This window comes from Syzygium oleosum, unplaced genomic scaffold, assembly GCF_021117445.2.
Source record: "Syzygium oleosum isolate NSW1041296 unplaced genomic scaffold, Sole_v2.1 Sole_v2.13, whole genome shotgun sequence".
Classification (NCBI taxonomy): Eukaryota; Viridiplantae; Streptophyta; class Magnoliopsida; order Myrtales; family Myrtaceae; genus Syzygium; species Syzygium oleosum.
In genome coordinates, this window is record NW_026607497.1 from 5,860,779 (window position 1) to 5,878,494 (window position 17,716).

Genomic DNA, 17,716 nt, shown 5'->3' on the forward strand with positions numbered 1-17,716 from the left:
GCAATCAGTCAAATTTTTTTTTGTTGGTGCTAAGGTTTGACTGATCTTTCTGCATAATCCCTTTTTTTTAGAAGTCTCTTAAGTTATATAACCCATTATTTGTGAAGATCAAAGTGACTAACTGAGAAAATGATTCCCAGGAAAGTTTGGAGGAAAAAATAAGACAACTAGAAAGAGAATATTTTCTCTGATTCGTGGGTCTCAAATGAGGTAAGCAACTTTCTACACCATGCTTCTTGTTGTTAGTCAAATTTTACTGGGAAAAATTCTATCATTATGGTTAATTCTATAAGGCAAGCTTTTTTAAGCCACGATTAGTGGAGCTGATAGATTTTGAAAATGATCCACAGGAACATATAGTGGAAAAAGATTGTTGTAGGTTTTGTTATCTATTACATTTATTTGCTTGGATTACTTTTGTTGATTAAATCTAATCTAATTTTGATTATATGATATTATTACTTTAGTATGGCATCTCAAGGATCTTCAAATTGGTCGGTTGATTTTCCATCCAAGATATGTCCATGTCCTCAAGGGAAATTATGCACAGTAAAAAAAGGGAAAAAAAATCCTATTAATCGAGGAACGTTATATTATGCTTTGACTTGTAATGTAAGTGTATCAATTTACCATATTGTGCATGTAGTGACATTTGTAATACTTGATATTGCTTTACATTAATTTTTTTTTTCAAACAGATAATTGTCGAGGTTTGTGCAATGGGTTGAAGATTATATTGAGGAATGCAGGATCTGTTCGCCTAAAAATGTGGACGCAGTCAATTCTGGAGAGGCATCAAGCGAAAATGAAGAATTGGCAATCATAAAAGGAGATTTGAAGTTAATTAGAAGAAAAATAGGCTTTATTATGTCAATGATAATATTATATGGAGTCATCGTATCTTTCCTTCTTGGAATTGTGATTTCTATGTTACTATATAGGTAATTATAGGAGTTAATCTTGGTGGTTATGTAGAACTTGCTTTACTTTACTATGATCAGTTTAGCAAAAGTTAAGACGTTGGCTCTTATTTCTCATTTTCAACAACAAAGGGCGATTGTGGAAATTGGTCCGCCATATATCAGTTTACTTTTTCTGGCTTAGAGAGCCTCCGGGTTCGTCAACCATACGATTATGAGTGAACTCCCCAGTTGTTAACAAATGGGTTATTTTTTCACAGGACAATAATGTTGTCTTAGGGAGATGGGTATTCATGGACCTCAAACACTAGCAATAAGTGAAGCTTCAGTTAGTGATTTGCGGTTGTTTATATATACTTGCTCGAATTCTTCTACAATAACCGAGAATTGTTCCTTCATTATGGAAAGACAATAATGTTTGGAAAGACCGTATTTCTTCTTTGTGCATTCATTTGGAGATTTCATTATCCAATAATTGGTCATGTAAATGGGTCTATCAAATTGAAGTGTGCGTGACATTCGATGTCTGCAATAACATGAACGTGTTTGTTTGATATTCCTCCCAGAGTTATTTCTCTCACGTTTCAGATTCATCGAGATGTTCCAATTTTCGAGCACCATGAATTAGGTTTATGATCACATAAGCGATTGAAGGCAATTCCTGATAAGCTGCCAATACATCTGGAGCTGAATGACAGAGTTTATTTACATGTCAAAATTTCATATAGAATATACAATTTACAATGACTAACAACAGAAGATGGCATGTTATTAAAACAAAACTAACCATTCAACAAGCCCAACAATCAAGAAAAAAAGAAAATCCTTAGTAGAATCTCAGTGGAAGTTTCAGTCACCTAGCTACCTATAACGGGTTTCTCCCTTCATCAATTTCGATAACCAGGAGATGCTCAGGGTCTGACCCCTTTGATCCTTCAGAGTATAGTGTTGGGAGATAAGCCTCATACGCTCGGAGGTAACGGGAGACAAAATCTTTAACCTACAAAATGCAAAACTTTTACTCTTAGAATTCAAGAATCAGATGGTTGCTGCATGTACAACTAAAACCAGAGCATGTCAAAGACTGATAAATAGGAAAGCACCTCCTCATCAGACATCCCAGGATTTCCGGCCTCTCTCATAGCAATTTCTGTCTGAAAAGATTTTGCCAAAACGGTTTGTACACAGTTAAAATCATGACAGAGAAAATAAGTAACACGGTGAATTTGCAGATGGGATTCTACATTTCGATAGAACATAATGTGGTCATAGGGAAGGTGAGATGCCAACCTGCAAGCGCCATTGGTAGACACAATTGGTGTCCTCAATCTTGATGACTATCCATGCCTTGACAAATTTGTCCCACGCATCATAATAAGCTTCAAGATTCTTGTTCACAATCTCTAGCTATATAATAGACTCAGAAGGTATTAGTCCAGTTATCATACAACAGCATGACGAAAAAAGTCATCCAAACATCTGCAAGATTCTTTGAGTCCCAACCTGTGGATCAACAGCTTTGACTACATCTGCTGGCAAGGGTTTGAATCCAAGCATCCAACCTTCAAAAAAAACAGCCTAGAAGACAAGCGAAAGTCATAACATCATTGATGGAATAAAAGAAAATCGAAATTCGAATATGCAAGAGGTGATCAAATCCACAAAAGATCGTAGCCATGCCCACAGCTGAGTCAACCTTTCATCAGGCATCTTTTGAGAAAGGATAACCCACTAAATAACCCCATCAGTTCTGCTTGCCTCGTAGTTGCCAGTATTTATACTACCAAGTCATTGCGACTTTAACATCTCTATAGCCCATGTCCCTTCTATCGGTTAGAAAAGACAAACACAATCGATTTTTCAACTAGTGCAAGTTCATCCTCTCACCATCTTGCTGCCTTTTTGTCTAGAAATATCTTACCGTTAATGGCCCTTCCACTTCTAGCCAAGTCCATGGATCACCTTTGTCACCCTTTCCATTATAAGCAGACTGCAAGGGAGGAGAACTCAGCATTGGTAGCATAAAAATAACACCTGACGTGTAATGTTCGAGCTACATAATGAACTCTAAGGAAGAAACAAGTTTTGACAGGAATCAAGACCGCCAATCTTAAACCTGAAACCATATGCATCGATTCAGAGTACCTACAATGATCATTCATCAAGTCATCTGCAATGATCATTCATCAACTATGAATCTCCCAGTCCATCCACACTAGACCATGATGGATTCAGAACAAGAATTAGAGATGCTAGGCACCCTAGAATTATAGACTTGGCAATCGCATTCACTTGGCTTGGCTAGCCAGTGGATCCGTGAGCTTCAAAGTGTACCAGTGCATTCAAATGAGCATTCATTTCATCTCACATATGGAGAAAACAACACAAATTTTGGGCTGAATTTGCCAAAAGGATCATTTCACTCGGCATCTAAATTGTTTGACTAGAACCACATACAAGATGACTTCACCTCAAGCATCAGGGATACAGAATAACAGCTAAAGCTATTCTACAAAAAATTTGTAAGAATGAACAAAAGATGTAACTATTAACTCAGGTGAATCCTCCAATCAAACCGAACTTAAATAAGAACTTCTTTTGATCACAATCCAGCATCTCGCTCATGCTACAGCCGATGTTCCTTTTGCTCAAAAATTTGTAACGTTGCTCTAGTCTATTTTCAAACTATGGGGAAAGAAGTCAGGATAATCAGCAGCTTCATCGAGTTGTCTCCCCATTATATCAATCAAAAACCTAATCCGAGGTTTTAAAGAGTTGTTAATGCTTTTAATCAGAACTGGAGGATAACCAATCACCAAATTCGCTATCTACCCATCGTAGTGAATGATCGCCGAAGGTCAATCTTGCAAAAAAGGAAGAGTATCATAATAACTTCATGGCTTTTATTGATGAAATCACAAATTAAACAAGCATCATACCTTATGTGAGGTGCCTCCTGCGCATGAAGATGGTTTTCTCTTTCGCTTTTCACTAGCGCCCTTCAACCGAGTGTTTGGTACACCTTTTGGTCTTCTCCGAAGGGGATCAAGTATTTGAATTTCATAGTTTTCTACATCTTCAGCTTCATCACTTTCCACCAAGAAATTAATATGATCATTACCTGTCGAAGATTGCATTTTGTTTGTGATATGGGAGCGAAGACACAGCAAGATTGTGGTTGCGAGCTCCTCCGAAACATCATCGTTTGCACTAATATTCATAACACTGAAAGCCAATTGCATCAATTTCTTCAAGCGTAATGTTTTTGACTTTACCACAGCATGAGAGCTTTGTCCAACATGACAATAAGTCCCTTGTTTTGCAGCTTTTGTCCACGTCTTCAGAATGTATTGTGAAGGAATGCTTGTAACATTTACATGTCTCAAGATGCATAAAGTATGCCTACACAACCATCCTCGCATTTCAAATAACTTGCAACTACATGTAATGGTTAAATCACTTGAACTAAAACAAACAACATGCCTCCTTTCACTACTTTCAGTTGCCACGATATAAGTGTGCATTGGCCCATCAATTTCTGATCTACAAACACCCACAGACAAAGCATGCAAGAACTCATCTTGGAATTTCCGATAAATGACATGAGTATAAATTTGCAGCATGTTTCAAAATTCCACTATTTTCAATCATAATCCGCGGCTCTCCTCGAGCACACTCAAAATCATCAACAACTTCAAAGTTGCGCATTTTTTCTACTTGCTTCTCATAATGATTGACAAATTCAGATAAAGTCATAGTCTTGCATGCCATATCTTGAAAGACGTTATTTGTGCTCTCACTTCTTTGTGTGGATCTAATTCCTGCAGAAAAAATATCTCGGCCAAATGCAGGATATCATTTATGACGTAGCTGATACATGTTATTTAACCACTTGTGATCCCCCAAGCTCCATTCTTGACACATAGCTTTCCAAACATTCTCCATTTCAAATTCAGATTGACAACGATACAAAAGCTTATGCCAATAGTTATCACGAAAACTCGGATTTCTAAGAAGATGCCCAATATGATGATGCGTAGCATTTTTCGCAATGTGCCATACACATAAATGTTGATTAGTATCAGGAAGAACAGTCTTAATGACATTCGCCATGGCATGATTTTGATCGGTGAAAATAGTCTTGGGTGCTTTATTACCCATTGCCTCTAAAAAGGATTGAAATGTCCAAACAAAAGAAGCAATAACTTCATCCAATAAAAATGCACAACCAAAGAGAACATTCTTCCAATGATGATTCAAGCTAACGAAAGGTGCACATATCATATTGTACTTATTCGTACAGTAAGTTGTATCAAATACCACCACATCTCCAAAACTTTCATAGTCTAGTGCAATCCATGTGCAATGCCCGTGCATGCAATCCATGTGCAATGCATGTGCTATACTCGTGCAATCCACGTGCAATATGGGAAAAGAAACGTATTTGGTGTTCGTAACAACGTCTTTGTTGCACCTATCAGGTATTCCGACAGCCTTCTTAATAGTGGCAAGTTGGAGTGTGCCTCCTCCGCAAACCTAGAGGTCTTGGCACCGACAATTGCAATCACTGTGAACAATAAGGCGGCCCCACCGAGGGTGATTGCTTTGAACATCGATATGTACATCAATGATAACCCTATGCTCAATAGGAAGATCTCCACAGTACACATCCGTGATCGGCTCCAGCCCGATCGAGAAGAAGATCACATAGGAAATCACCAAGGTGATGGCCATGTAGTTGAGGCCCACTCAAGGGAGACGAGTGAGAAGAACACCCCACCAAGTTGCTCAGCAACAATGGCCGTCGCTCGACCCGATCAATGAGGAATGCGGAAAAGGGGATGACCAATGTCTTCACCAAGTTAATTACCATGTTCGCGAGTAGTTTTCCGTAGGATATGGTGATGCAGACCCTCTCGAAAACTTTAGGGCTAAAAAGTAGTGTTTGTGCCATACGCTAGTTGGACGATCTGGATTCCAACGGCACACATGAGCATATGCCAGAGGGAACGGTTGGGTGGAGGAGATCTTGCCATACGCTGGTGTTCTAGTTAGTGTTCGTGACGACCTCGTCGTTGCACTCTTCAGGTATGCCAAAATTCATAAAAAAATTAATAAGAAAATCTTATTTATCATTGCAATGTTCGCACATAAATCGTAACCATATATAAGAAATTGAAAACGTAAAAAAAAGATTTCGTGCCCTTTTTTCCTCCTTGTTTTTTGCGAAATTATTTTTCAAATATATATGATTATGAGATAATAATGATGATAAATAATAAGGGCGATGGAAACAAGTTAAAAAAAGGAAAAAAAAAAGATGATATTCGAAGTTAAATAACACACGAGCAATGCACATGGAATGCCCTAAAAGTACATCTAACTTTAGCTTTTGTCTTAATTTTACCTTTTATCTCATAAAAAACCTTCAACTTTAGGTCCAGTTTCAGTTCTACCTTAAACTTTTTTTTGTTCAATAAAAAACCGTCAACTTTAGGTCTTGTCCAGTTCTACCCTAAACTTTTTTTTTGTCCAATGAAAAAACCCCAACTTTAGGTTTTGTCCTAATTTTACCCTAAAAAAGTCACAACTTTTACTTGAGTCACAAATTTGCCCCTATTAACCCCTGTCCAAAATTTCTCGTTTACAACCGAGAGATGGAAAACTTTGAAGCATGAGTTGTTTGAGTGTCTCGAGCGCGAGCTATCCCACCGCAAGAGATGGAACATTTCCAAACATGAAAGATCGACGAGCGCAAAATCACTATTTTTGACGGAAGGTTAATGGAGAGCATATTATCTTTTATGAGACAAAAAAAATTAGAGTGAAATTGAAACTACACCTAAAGTTGGGATTTTTTCAGGAAACAAAAAAAGTTTAGTATAGAAATGATACCGCACATACAGTTAGGGTTTTTTTATGAAACAAAAAATAATTTACGGTAGAATTGGGACGTGACTTAAAATTGGAGGTTTTCAATGAGATAAAAGTTAGAATTTGGACAAGAGCTAAAGCTTGAGATTTTCTTAGGGTATTAGGCTTATTTTTACATGGAAAATGTAATCAGAATAAATGTTCAACAAATAAGTGTTCAATAAATACATTGAGAAAGAGATTATCGGACAACTAACTTTTATAGCGAACCCATGTTCAGATATTGGAGTAAAGAGATTTCATAATTACATTTCCCTTTCTCTCTCCTTTCGAAGTGTTTTTTTTTAATCATGATATGTAATTCATCTTATAAATCCAATTTGGTTGAGAACGGTGCAACGTCTTTTCACGTAACCTAATGCAACAGTGCAGTATCGTTTCCCCGATAATTACTTCTCTTCCGGACCAACCTCGAAGGTTGATGTGATTCGAGCCTTAACCCCTCTCCCTTTCTGCAGAGAGGAGGAGATATCACCAGTTCAACAGTTTCTTGAAAGTAGACCGAACGACATGGGCCGGGAAGAAAGGTAGGTACCTGCACCGATCTTCTCCATGGCGGATCGAGTTCTGATATCAGACACTGTTGCGAACCCTAGGCGAGTCAAACGAAAGGTAAACACCTGTGTTTACACCTGTTTCAGGGAATCTGAGAGAGTTCAGGTGAAAAGTTTCTTCTTGGGGAGAGAGAGAGAGAGAGAGAGAGAGAGAGAGAGAGAGGGGGGGGGGTGTGGTGTTGTGGGGGCGGTGTGGGGGGGCGCGTGTGCGGACCCAGAAACGACACAGCGCCACTGCCAGCAGCAGCAGCAGAAGCGAAGTGCAAGCGCAGGTGCAGGTGCAAGTGTGCAAGCAAAGCAGAAGCTCTGAACGGGATCAATGGCGGAATCTGCAGGGAGGGAAATAGAGGGTCTCCCCAATCATAAGCTCTGACATTGTATCGAACATGATGAATGGTACCAATGATAATGGGAAGTAGCTGTCCGTCATCATCATCGCATCTTCAACCCCCTGATCTCCTCGCAACAGAGAATCAGGTAAGAGTTCTTGGAAATCTCTCTCTCTCTGTAGATCATTTAATATGTAGAACAAAGATATAAGAAAGAAAATAATAAGTGAAAATGCATAGAAAAAACGTGAAGTGATATAAGAAAAACCAATTCTGTTCTATCTTCTTCTTCTTCTTCTTCTTTTTTTTTAAATCTTATTCGTAATAAAGATTGTACGAAAATTGAAATTGATTCTTTCGTTATCTAGCCACTTGTCATCGGGAAAATTACTCAATATGTCCTCAATCTGGATGTCAATTCAAAATTTTTCAATTTTACTAATTTTATTATAAATCTTTAAACGAAATTCTAATGTAGTCATTCCTATCAATTTTCGTCGGAAAATCGCTAGCTTGACGGTCCAGTCATGTCCAGCTGCCTTACGTGGCATACTGCCATGTTAACAAATTTCTGATGAAAATTGATCAGAAGGATTATATTGAAATTTCGCATGGAGGTTTAAGATTAAATTGGCAAAATTAAAAAATTTAGAACTAAATTGGCTTGGGTATAATATATTTGAAATTGATTGGACAATTTCCTCCTTGTCCTCTGTCGGGAGTTTTGGCTTTAACTCCGATAATTTCAGCAACAGTCTAAGGAGATTATACCAATCTCATAAATCTACTTTCACTTTTTTTCTTTTGGTAAATAAAAGTTATTGGCAGGAGATTTCCTTCTCCGAAATTCTGTTGTACTTTAAACTCAAAACGAGAGAGCTCAACATTCTCCTAATTCCTTCTAATGTCTTCAAGCAGGGCAAGGTCCGGCGACATCCACCACGGTCTCCTTGTTGATAAGTTTGCTCGCTTAAATTTCGAAACTTCTCGAATCAGTGCAATCAAATCTCTTCGGCGGTTTTTCTCTCCCCAAGGAATTTGAAACTTAGATTTAGACGGGCATCTTTTACGTCCGAAACCAAATACCTCTCTAATCTTTTGGGAATTTCCCACTCGGTCCTCACACCATCTTCGGCGGTCCTCACACCATCTTCGTGGATATCACTCGGCGCACGAGATTCTCGTGGAGATACCTGTTCCATACGTATACTGTCCCGTCTACAACGGTGCAAACTCTCTCACGACCTAAAAGCGAAGGGGGAAAGAAAAAAAGAGGAAAAAAAATAGATCGCTTTTGTTAATTCTCGACCATTTTCCACGTAAGCACCAGGTGTTGCGCATGCGACATCCGCGTGCCGAGGGGGGGAGGGGGACGGGGCGGTTCGAACGTTACCGATGCTGAAATTCGCAAGCGAGGCAAGTCCAGCTCATGCCTCCTCTCTTTTATCCCCACCCCACCCCCGCATTAATTCCTTTTTCTTCCTCTCTTTTTTCTGATTCCGGAAAATCGCAGGAAATGCAGGCGGAAAATATCATAGACGTCTCCTCTAGAAGAACTCGGAAAAAGAGAGAAAAAAAAGGGGGAAAGCGCTAAAAAAAAAAAAAAAAAGCGAAACGAAAACAAAAACCTCGCTGGTGATGAGCGATGGCGGATTCCCTGTTCTTCCGAACGCGGCCCCCCCTCCCCTAAAAAAAAAAATGGAAATTTCCAAAGGATCGATCGACCGACAGAGGTTGATGGGGATGGCGATGGCGATGGCGATGGTGATGGTGATGGTGATGGTGAATGGGTCGAAATCAAAAATTGAAAAGCCGAAGGAGAGAGAACAATGGCCTAATGCTTCTTCTGGGACTCACCTGTTACTGTAACCCTAGATTGCACCAACCTCCTCTTCCCTAACTCACTCGGATTCCTGCATCCATCCGTCCGTCCGTCCATCCATGGGAGCTTGCGATGATGGGCGGGGGGGGATGTTGTTTCCCGGGACTCCTAGCTATGCACCGGCCGGAGAGCCGGCACCGGCACCGGCACTCCGAATATGCAGGAAGAGCTCGGGCTCACGCTAATGCCGGTGTAGTTCGAGCACTTCCCCGCCCCGTTGCCCCCTCCCATTCCGCCGCCGCCGCTCTCCACCGTCAGCTCCGCGATCGACGACGCCAGCTTCGCGCGATCCTCCTCCTCCTCCTCCTCCTCCTCGCCGCCGCCTCCGCGATCGCCGGCCTCGCCCTGGCAATCGTCGTCGTCGCCGCCGCCGCCGTCGCGATTGTCGAGATCGCCGGCGATTGTTATCCCAGCAGCCTCGGGATTCAAAACCTCCTCCTCCTCCTCCTCTTCCTCGTCGTTGTCGTCGTCCGCGATCGTCGGGAGGTAAGGGGCGTCGCCGTCGAGGGGGACGAGCTGGAGCGTGAGTCGGCCGTTGGCACGGCGGGCGCGGAAGTACTCGTGGTGCCGCACCTTCTCCTCCGTCAGGACCAGCCGGCCGTCGCTGGTGTAGTGCCGCCTCAGGACCCACGGCATGTGCGAGTGCAGGTTCCCCGTGCGCGCCAGCAGCGGGATCGGCGGCGGATACTCCCTCCTCCGCCCCTTCGGCTCCCGCCGCCGCCTCCGACCGCGCTCGGGCTCGGCCCGGAGGAGGGAATCGCCGCCGCCGCCCGCCTCGGCGGGGGCGCCGGGATCGGGCGGCTCCTCGTAGTCGACGACGCAGCTCTCCACGCCGATGTAGTCGCCGATGAGATGTAAAGAATAGGAGGGGGCCCCCATGGAGGAGGCGGCGGCGGAGGGCTTGGAAGGAGGCGGGGCGGAGAGCTCCGATGGGTGCGGCGGCATTTATACGGGAGGAAACTTACGGTGGTGGTGGTGGTGGTGGGAGGCGCGTTTTCGGGTTAATATCTGGCCGGGGATAGTGCATGGGGAGCATTGGGTGGCAGCAGTGGCTGTTTCGTAATTAATGGGCCGACCAAGAGAGAGAGAGAGAGAGAGAGAGAGAGAGGAGGAGTAGCGACAGCTAAGACGTGCTGACGTGGAATATCCAGTATTTACTGCGGTAATTTCTGAATTTCGGGCTCGGGAAAAAGAAAAAACGGGGGAAAATACCTGCGGAAAAAAAGAAACAAGAGAGAGAGGGGAAAATGTGAGTCCTATGCGTGCTTCGAAAGCCAAGTTCAAATTCCATGGGGATTACAGCCGGGTTGCCCTCCTGGAATGATCGTGCGGCCGAGGATTTTTTTTTTTTCTGTATTTAATGGGGATTTAATCGGAGGATCCAGATAATATCTGCGCGATTGTAACCGGGGCTAATCTTAATTCCCTTTGGAGGGAGACCCACTTTTCCATTACGAGCCCGGTTTTGCATGTCAAAATTCCAAATCGCAACGTCGATTTTTCCATATGGGGGGAGGAATATTAATTGACATGGATAAACATTGGGGAGAAAGAAAAGGCTAAGCGAGGCTGACGTCGTGTTGCCTATGGTGACTGTACGTGCGAGGTACTCCGTACCTGGTGGGATTTAGGCGGGGGTTAAGAGCAAGGATATAAGCACTCGAGCGGTTGTAAATTTGGAGAGTTTTTGCTGATTAAGATAATTATGATCACAACGGTGAATTTTTTTTTCCATAGGAAGGAGGAATATTAATTGACTTGGATTAGGATGCGGTGTGTGTGACTGGTGGTGTCTGTCTGTCCCTCATTAGTGTGCCAAGGTTGCTATGGTTATGGAAGGGGATTTTTATTTCTTGCTTCTCTAATTTTTGGGCCAAAAAAATTAATTAAGATGTTCATCCCCAAAAGGCAAAAAGAAAAAGGAGGAAAGATAAGAAAAGTGGGTAAATCTAAAAACCCAAAGAAAATAAAGAAAAATATTTTGACCGAAAAAATAAAAAATAAAAAAATGAAAAATAAAAATAACCACCTTGTTGCATTGCAGTTTAAAAAGCTGATGCCTTGGACGGATGACATGACCGAACACGTGTACAAGATGAGTGTCAGCCAAAGCCTCCCTGGCTTCTCCCTATATTTCTCTATAGCTATTTGGACTGATTATATTAAATGGATAATGGCTATATTATTGACCTAGTTTTCTTATATTGTTGAGGTAGTTAAATATGCTTAGCAAAAACAAGTTTGATTTTGAAAAAATGTTGATTTATAAATACTGCTGCGAGGAAAATTCGGGCACTAAAAATTTTAAAGTTTTTCCCTTCTTTAAATATTCTGAAAATGCCCTTTGAGATAGCTTAGTTTGGATGAAAATTCCATGCTCTTCTCGTGTTAATTTTATGCATTAACTTAATAAATCAATCTTCTAAATTTGCCTTAGAGTTTTTCATCTTACTTTCAAATTTGAACAATAATTTCTTAAGCGTTTGTTAGGATTCGAGATTTATATATGGATTGTTTCGTCTGTGCTTACTGCGTTTTTCTGTTGTTTATGTCACGTGAATGACAAAAGTATAGTTTGCGGGTACACCCCTTATAAATATGCCTATGAAACTTTAGATACGTTGAATTTAAGAGGTTCATGTATTGCAATTGTCAACATGATAGGTTTAGATACATTTAAAAACGTCGATAGATGTTAAAGACAAGTTTGGTGAGGCCATTGGGTTATGATTATAGAAACCACTTTTTAATTTTTTAAGAAAATACCTTTTCATATGAAAACAATGTTTGGATAATTCCGGATAAACTAAGTTATTTGAAGAAACAAATCTTATTATTTGAAAGTAGAAATTTTTTATTTTTCATATTCAGAGTAGTGGCTCTTATGAAAATTATTTTTATATCGAGGGAAGGAAATTTTGGCTCATAAGATTATTTTATCTAAAAACCCACATTTTCGATGCAAAATTGAAAATTCCTATTAGTGCCTTTGATAGTTTTGTTTATCTTTTCATAATTAAAATTTTCTTTCAAATAATAGATAGCGATCATATTGTTCTTATTTTAGAATTAGAGTGAATTTTTAACGTCATTAAAAAATGTGTTGCTTTTGTTAGATTTTAACTTGTAGATAAACAAAAAAGTACAACTAGCATATAAGATATGGAAATTAATGTTTTTTGAAAATAATTCCAAATAAAAATTTAAATAAATAAAAAACAACATAATTAATATCCTAGTGTATAAATAAAAACAAAAAAAGAATGATACCAAACGACACCTAAGAGGTCTTTTTTTAAATGTACTAAATGACGTCTCTGTGTTTAAGTTTTGAAATTCGATGCAATTAATGAACGTGTCATGTTATGATTAAACCTAAACCCGACACAATACAATTTTGAGGTTATGACAAATACGATCATGACTCACCAACTCGGCGATCTCAGAGAAAGTTCAAAGCTCAAAGTATCAACAACAATTAACATACCAAAAAACCAAAGGAAGTTCATACTCGTCCTGCAAATTTGTCTGAAACGTATTATTAAGATGATGGGGAAGCATCTGTGATGCAAAGTTTTTTTTTGGGTAATGATCTGTGATGCAAAGTTGCCTTCCAGAAAAACCAAGAACAGGGTGTTAATATTAAACCTTTTTACTCTATGATTATTCTATGATGGGCTCAAGCATCTGTTTCTCTAAACCACTCTGAATCAATCGTTCTTCCTCAATAATATGTTCTTTTTTGGTTGAAAATCGTGTAAAATTTGTGCCTTCCAATCCAGATTTCAACACTAATGAAGTATAGCAAATCTCTATATTACTTAATCGTCCTTAGGATGAACTTTTAAACGAGCAGGCTTCTTAATCATGAGCACAGAAAAGATGGGCACGCGAGGAAAAATCGCGGCTTCCAGCAGAAAAGCAAGAAAATCTTTCCAACCCTAAGGGAAAATCAAGAACTCAACCCTAAAGAAATGCATGCAGGTGACGAGCTAATGCTCTCACGGCCGAGACGAAACAAAGCAGTCATCAATCAAAAACCAGCGTGAGAAGAAAAACACAAGAACCCGTCTCGTGCCGAAAAGAACAGACGGAAACAGGAAACAAGAACCAATTCATCGCACTTCGATAATCACACAATGATTCCATCCCCTTCAAAGAAAACAAGATGAAGAACAGCAGCTGACGAGAATCACACGTACCTCAAGAAAGAAACGAGAGCGGAGGAGAAGATGGCGTTCTCGGACGATCGTCCGGCTTGTCCTCTGCAGTGGCATGCGAAGGCGAGGGAGCCAGAGACAGCTCAGAACAGAAGGGATAAACAAGAAAGACAGACACTCTTGAACCCTTTCTTTTCTTTTGGGATTTTCTCGAATAACTGGTGGGTACGTATGGATCATCCGACGCTATGCATCCATCCATCTATCTGAGCCTTATCGACTCGATCCGTTTCGCCTTATATACTGCTCGGATCGGTGCTTGCTTGTAGGCGGGGTTTTAGGGCGGGGGATGGAGGCGGTCGCCGAGCCCAACTATCTCTAGGCTGTTGCTGTTAATAATATAATGCTTAATTTATGCCTTTGTTTTTTCTCTTGTTTATCCAACTTTTGGATATTCGAGTACGTACGTTGTGGACAATGTTACGTTTGGGTTTCGCTGGTTTTCTCATTTCCTAAGGTTTGGATTTCTTCGTGGTTCCTATTGCCGCCGGTTGAGTACATCAATGTTCGAAGCAAACGCGTTGTTCATTAGTCATTAGTCTCATCACATAATTGAAAACAAAAATGCGAAGGCATGCAATCTCCAGATTTTTTTTTATGTACCAAACCGATCTCGAATACTCAAAACTTAGGTGCCTGTCATCGGTGGGCTGATCCGGGTCCGGATCTGATGCACTATATAATTGCGAGTAAATACTACGATATGTAAATTGCGAGTTGGAGTAGCGTCGGTTTACCTCTCGCTTTTGACATGATGTGGCTCGAGTGAATAACGGCACCACACTCGGGTTCGACTTGAATTCACATCGCACCATGCACTTGCTTTTCGGAAACCGCGCGACGCCTGAAATCCCACATGGATTGGCCCGGCCCGGGTCTGCCTCATCTGGTGCGGGTTAGTTGAGGCTCCGAAAAGCCACGGACACTATTGCAGCAAGAAAGAAATGCCAAGTTGCTCTACTTTAATCTTGCGTTGCTGACTGAAAGAGGATGTTCGACGCCTTACGTTTTAGCATCAGCAAGGATGAGCACACTCATCATCTTTCGTTTTGTCGCTTGGCTGTTCAATGATTATTAAGATATAGTTGTGCACGGGACCTAATCGCGGATCTAGTCAAAGAAGGATGATGGCTCCAACTAGTCATCCTTCTGGCGACAGATTTTAGTCCACTCCAAGAATAAAGGCATGAAACAAGGCTTTGTCATCCTCCGGGGAACATTTTGTTTCGTTTTCTTGCATGATTGCAGAGACTGGTTACTTGAAGGCTCATGAAATACTTGTGAACCGATTAAGTTCAAGCCTTTGACCCGTGCATGTGACCTTGATGACGAATAATTTGCATGTAATTGGTGAAATTTGAATGAGTGACCTCCAGTCTCTAAGCTGAAAATCATCGATGTTCCCAATCAACTACACCAAATTAAGAGGTTAACAATGTTGTTTCTAGCCTCACAACGTTAAACAAGATTAAAGGCATTTTCAGTTTGCTTGAATTCTATGTTTATCTCCTCGAGTCGAGAGAAAGTTATTTAGCATTGACCCTATGGATCTGGATGGACATGCTATGCTTTTGCAAAGAAACATAGTTCCTCGTACAATCAACATAAAATAAAAAAGTATCTTATACGAGAGAGAGCCCTCACTAATTCTTCAAAAGAAATTAAACTTGAATAATACTAATTATCTACACATAGTTAATTAAAATTAAGCGAAAATTAAAAGAAGGCACCATCGTGGAATTCTTAGGCTGCCAACCAAACCAAAATCCTTTAGAGTTTTGTAAAGATTAAATAAACCGATAAATGATTTAACCAAAAAAAAATCATAAGTGAGGTTGTAGTAGAATGAATAATTTGTAAACTACAAATGTAGGAAACAAACTAGCTAGGTACATATTTTCGAGAACTATAGGTTATTAAGGATAGGATTGTGAAGATTAGTATCAAGAATTAATGAAAGAATATTAAGATTCATAGTATAGATCAACAAAAGCATCAATAACATACACCCGCGGCGACCTTCGATGGAACGTAAAACTAGAGGGATTTAATGGGAAAAGCTTAAAATTATTGAATGATTTGTAAGGTTTTTCACAGTATACATCTCATGAATTAACACTAAAAGTTAGCTTAATTACTTCAAAAATCACAATTAAGAATGAGATTTAATGCTGAGTTTCATTGATTCCCTTATGGAATGATGGATCTGACAAATTCACTTGGACTAACTCTCATGACCATAGCTCTCACGTTCAGGAACAGATTGATATAGCCTGGTGTAATCACCAGAGGCGTACCATGTTGCTTGAAGCCTCTCCCTTTCATCTTTCCTCGCCTTTGTTCCGACCACTCTCCCTTCCTTAATCTTAGTCCCGATAAAGGCTGCAAACGTGAGCGGCCCTTCTGTTTTGAGCCTATGTGGATGCAACACCGGGGGTTTCCTACTCTTTGTGGAGCAAGCTTGGGAAAAAAGAATGACCTTTTACTCCCTGCGATACATAGATTCACCATTGATGTTAAAGAATGGAATAAGAGCACCTTCGGTAACATTTTTCGAAGAAAGAAAGAGCTTACTTGCCTTTTCTGAGGGATCGGAAAGCCGCTTGCTAGGAAAGTTACCCCTTCTCTTGTAATCCTGGACGAAGGTCTTCCAAATGAGTACCGGCTATTCTTGACTATGAGGAAACTCTATGGGCAATGAAATCTCATACGGATTAGACCAATGATGGAGGGAGGAATACTAAATTCTCCCCAGGTAAATGATAATCGCCTTGTGCTCATTCCTAAGACTCAAAACTCAGAGACCGTCAATCATTTTTGCCCTATTAGTTCATGTAATACCACAAAAAAGGTTGTCTCAAAGATCCTAGTCAACAGATGGAGACCTTTTCTGGATGATTGCTCTGGGCCATATCAGACCAGGTTTATTCTGGGGGCAGAGGACTAATAATAATGTGATTATTGTTAAGGAACTGTTGGCTAGGATGAAAAGGGCTCAAGGCAGAAAAGGTTTCATGGCTTTCGATATTGATTTGGAGAAGGCACGTGACAGGATCGAGTGGGATTTTACTAGAAGAACTCTCGTAGTGCGTAATTTCCCATCTGGACATAGCTTATTCTCAACTGCCTCACTAGCTCCCAATGCTACTGTCCTTCTTAATGGAGGTGAACTAGGGGACCCATTTGCCCTCACTTCTTCATTCAATGTATAGAAGTTCTTAGGTTTCTTATTGAAAGAGAACATTGCTCGAGGTGATTGGAAAGGGGTTAATGCTTCTTCCAGAAAGGGGTCCGATGTATACCCGTCTGTCATTCGCGGATGATCTCTCTGTTCTGAGAGGCGGACTGTAAGTTCTCGACCTTTTTTCGTGAAGCTTGCTGGAATCTCTCCTCAAATGGAGATTTTGGTACCCAAGTCTGCTTGTGATCTTTGTGGAAAGGAAGTGGACATGGATTTGGAAAACTAGCAACCCCCTCCCAGAATCCAGTTCTTCATCTTGAGGTGTTTACAGAATGGAGTTGCAGTTAAATCTAACCTTAACTGACAGAAGCCTTCCTATCATTGGTACTTGCAACCAATGCAAGCAGCAAGCAACCAAAGACGAGATTGATCACAATGCTAAGGAATTCGGGGAGCAAGCTCAAAGCTTCCTAAAATCTTCAAGGGCCAGATTCTGAACACCAAGGTCCAATCTGTTTGGGCCGGCCCAATAATCTTCTGCAGGCTCGGCCCTCCCTCGTGGCCCGCGCGTAACCCATACGTTAAGTTCACCGTATTTGAAATTCTCACCCCCCAAGTTTAGATAATTGCCATATTGAGTCCACTCAACTGTTTTTTCTTGGGCTAATTCCCTAAAATATCTCCAATTTTAGTTCC

At 40.7% G+C, this 17,716-nt stretch overlaps 2 protein-coding genes across 2 annotated transcripts; both read right to left on the reverse strand.

The window, feature by feature from the left end:
- Positions 1-1,519: 1,519 nt before the first annotated feature.
- Positions 1,520-4,491, reverse strand: LOC130139715 (D-glycerate 3-kinase, chloroplastic-like). The gene is made up of 5 exons (XM_056317296.1): positions 2,424-4,491; positions 2,211-2,327; positions 2,024-2,074; positions 1,786-1,920; positions 1,520-1,607 (listed from the first exon to the last, which is right to left on the reverse strand). The coding sequence occupies exons 1-4, from the start codon at positions 2,475-2,477 to the stop codon at positions 1,786-1,788; spliced, it is 357 nt and encodes a 118-aa protein (XP_056173271.1). The 5' UTR covers positions 2,478-4,491; the 3' UTR covers positions 1,520-1,607.
- Positions 4,492-9,519: 5,028 nt separating this feature from the next.
- On the reverse strand, positions 9,520-10,721 carry LOC130139758 (uncharacterized). Its single transcript, XM_056317424.1, has one exon. It carries the CDS (start codon positions 10,562-10,564, stop codon positions 9,728-9,730), a length of 837 nt encoding a protein of 278 aa, XP_056173399.1. The 5' UTR covers positions 10,565-10,721; the 3' UTR covers positions 9,520-9,727.
- Between the last annotated feature and the right edge of the window lie 6,995 nt (positions 10,722-17,716).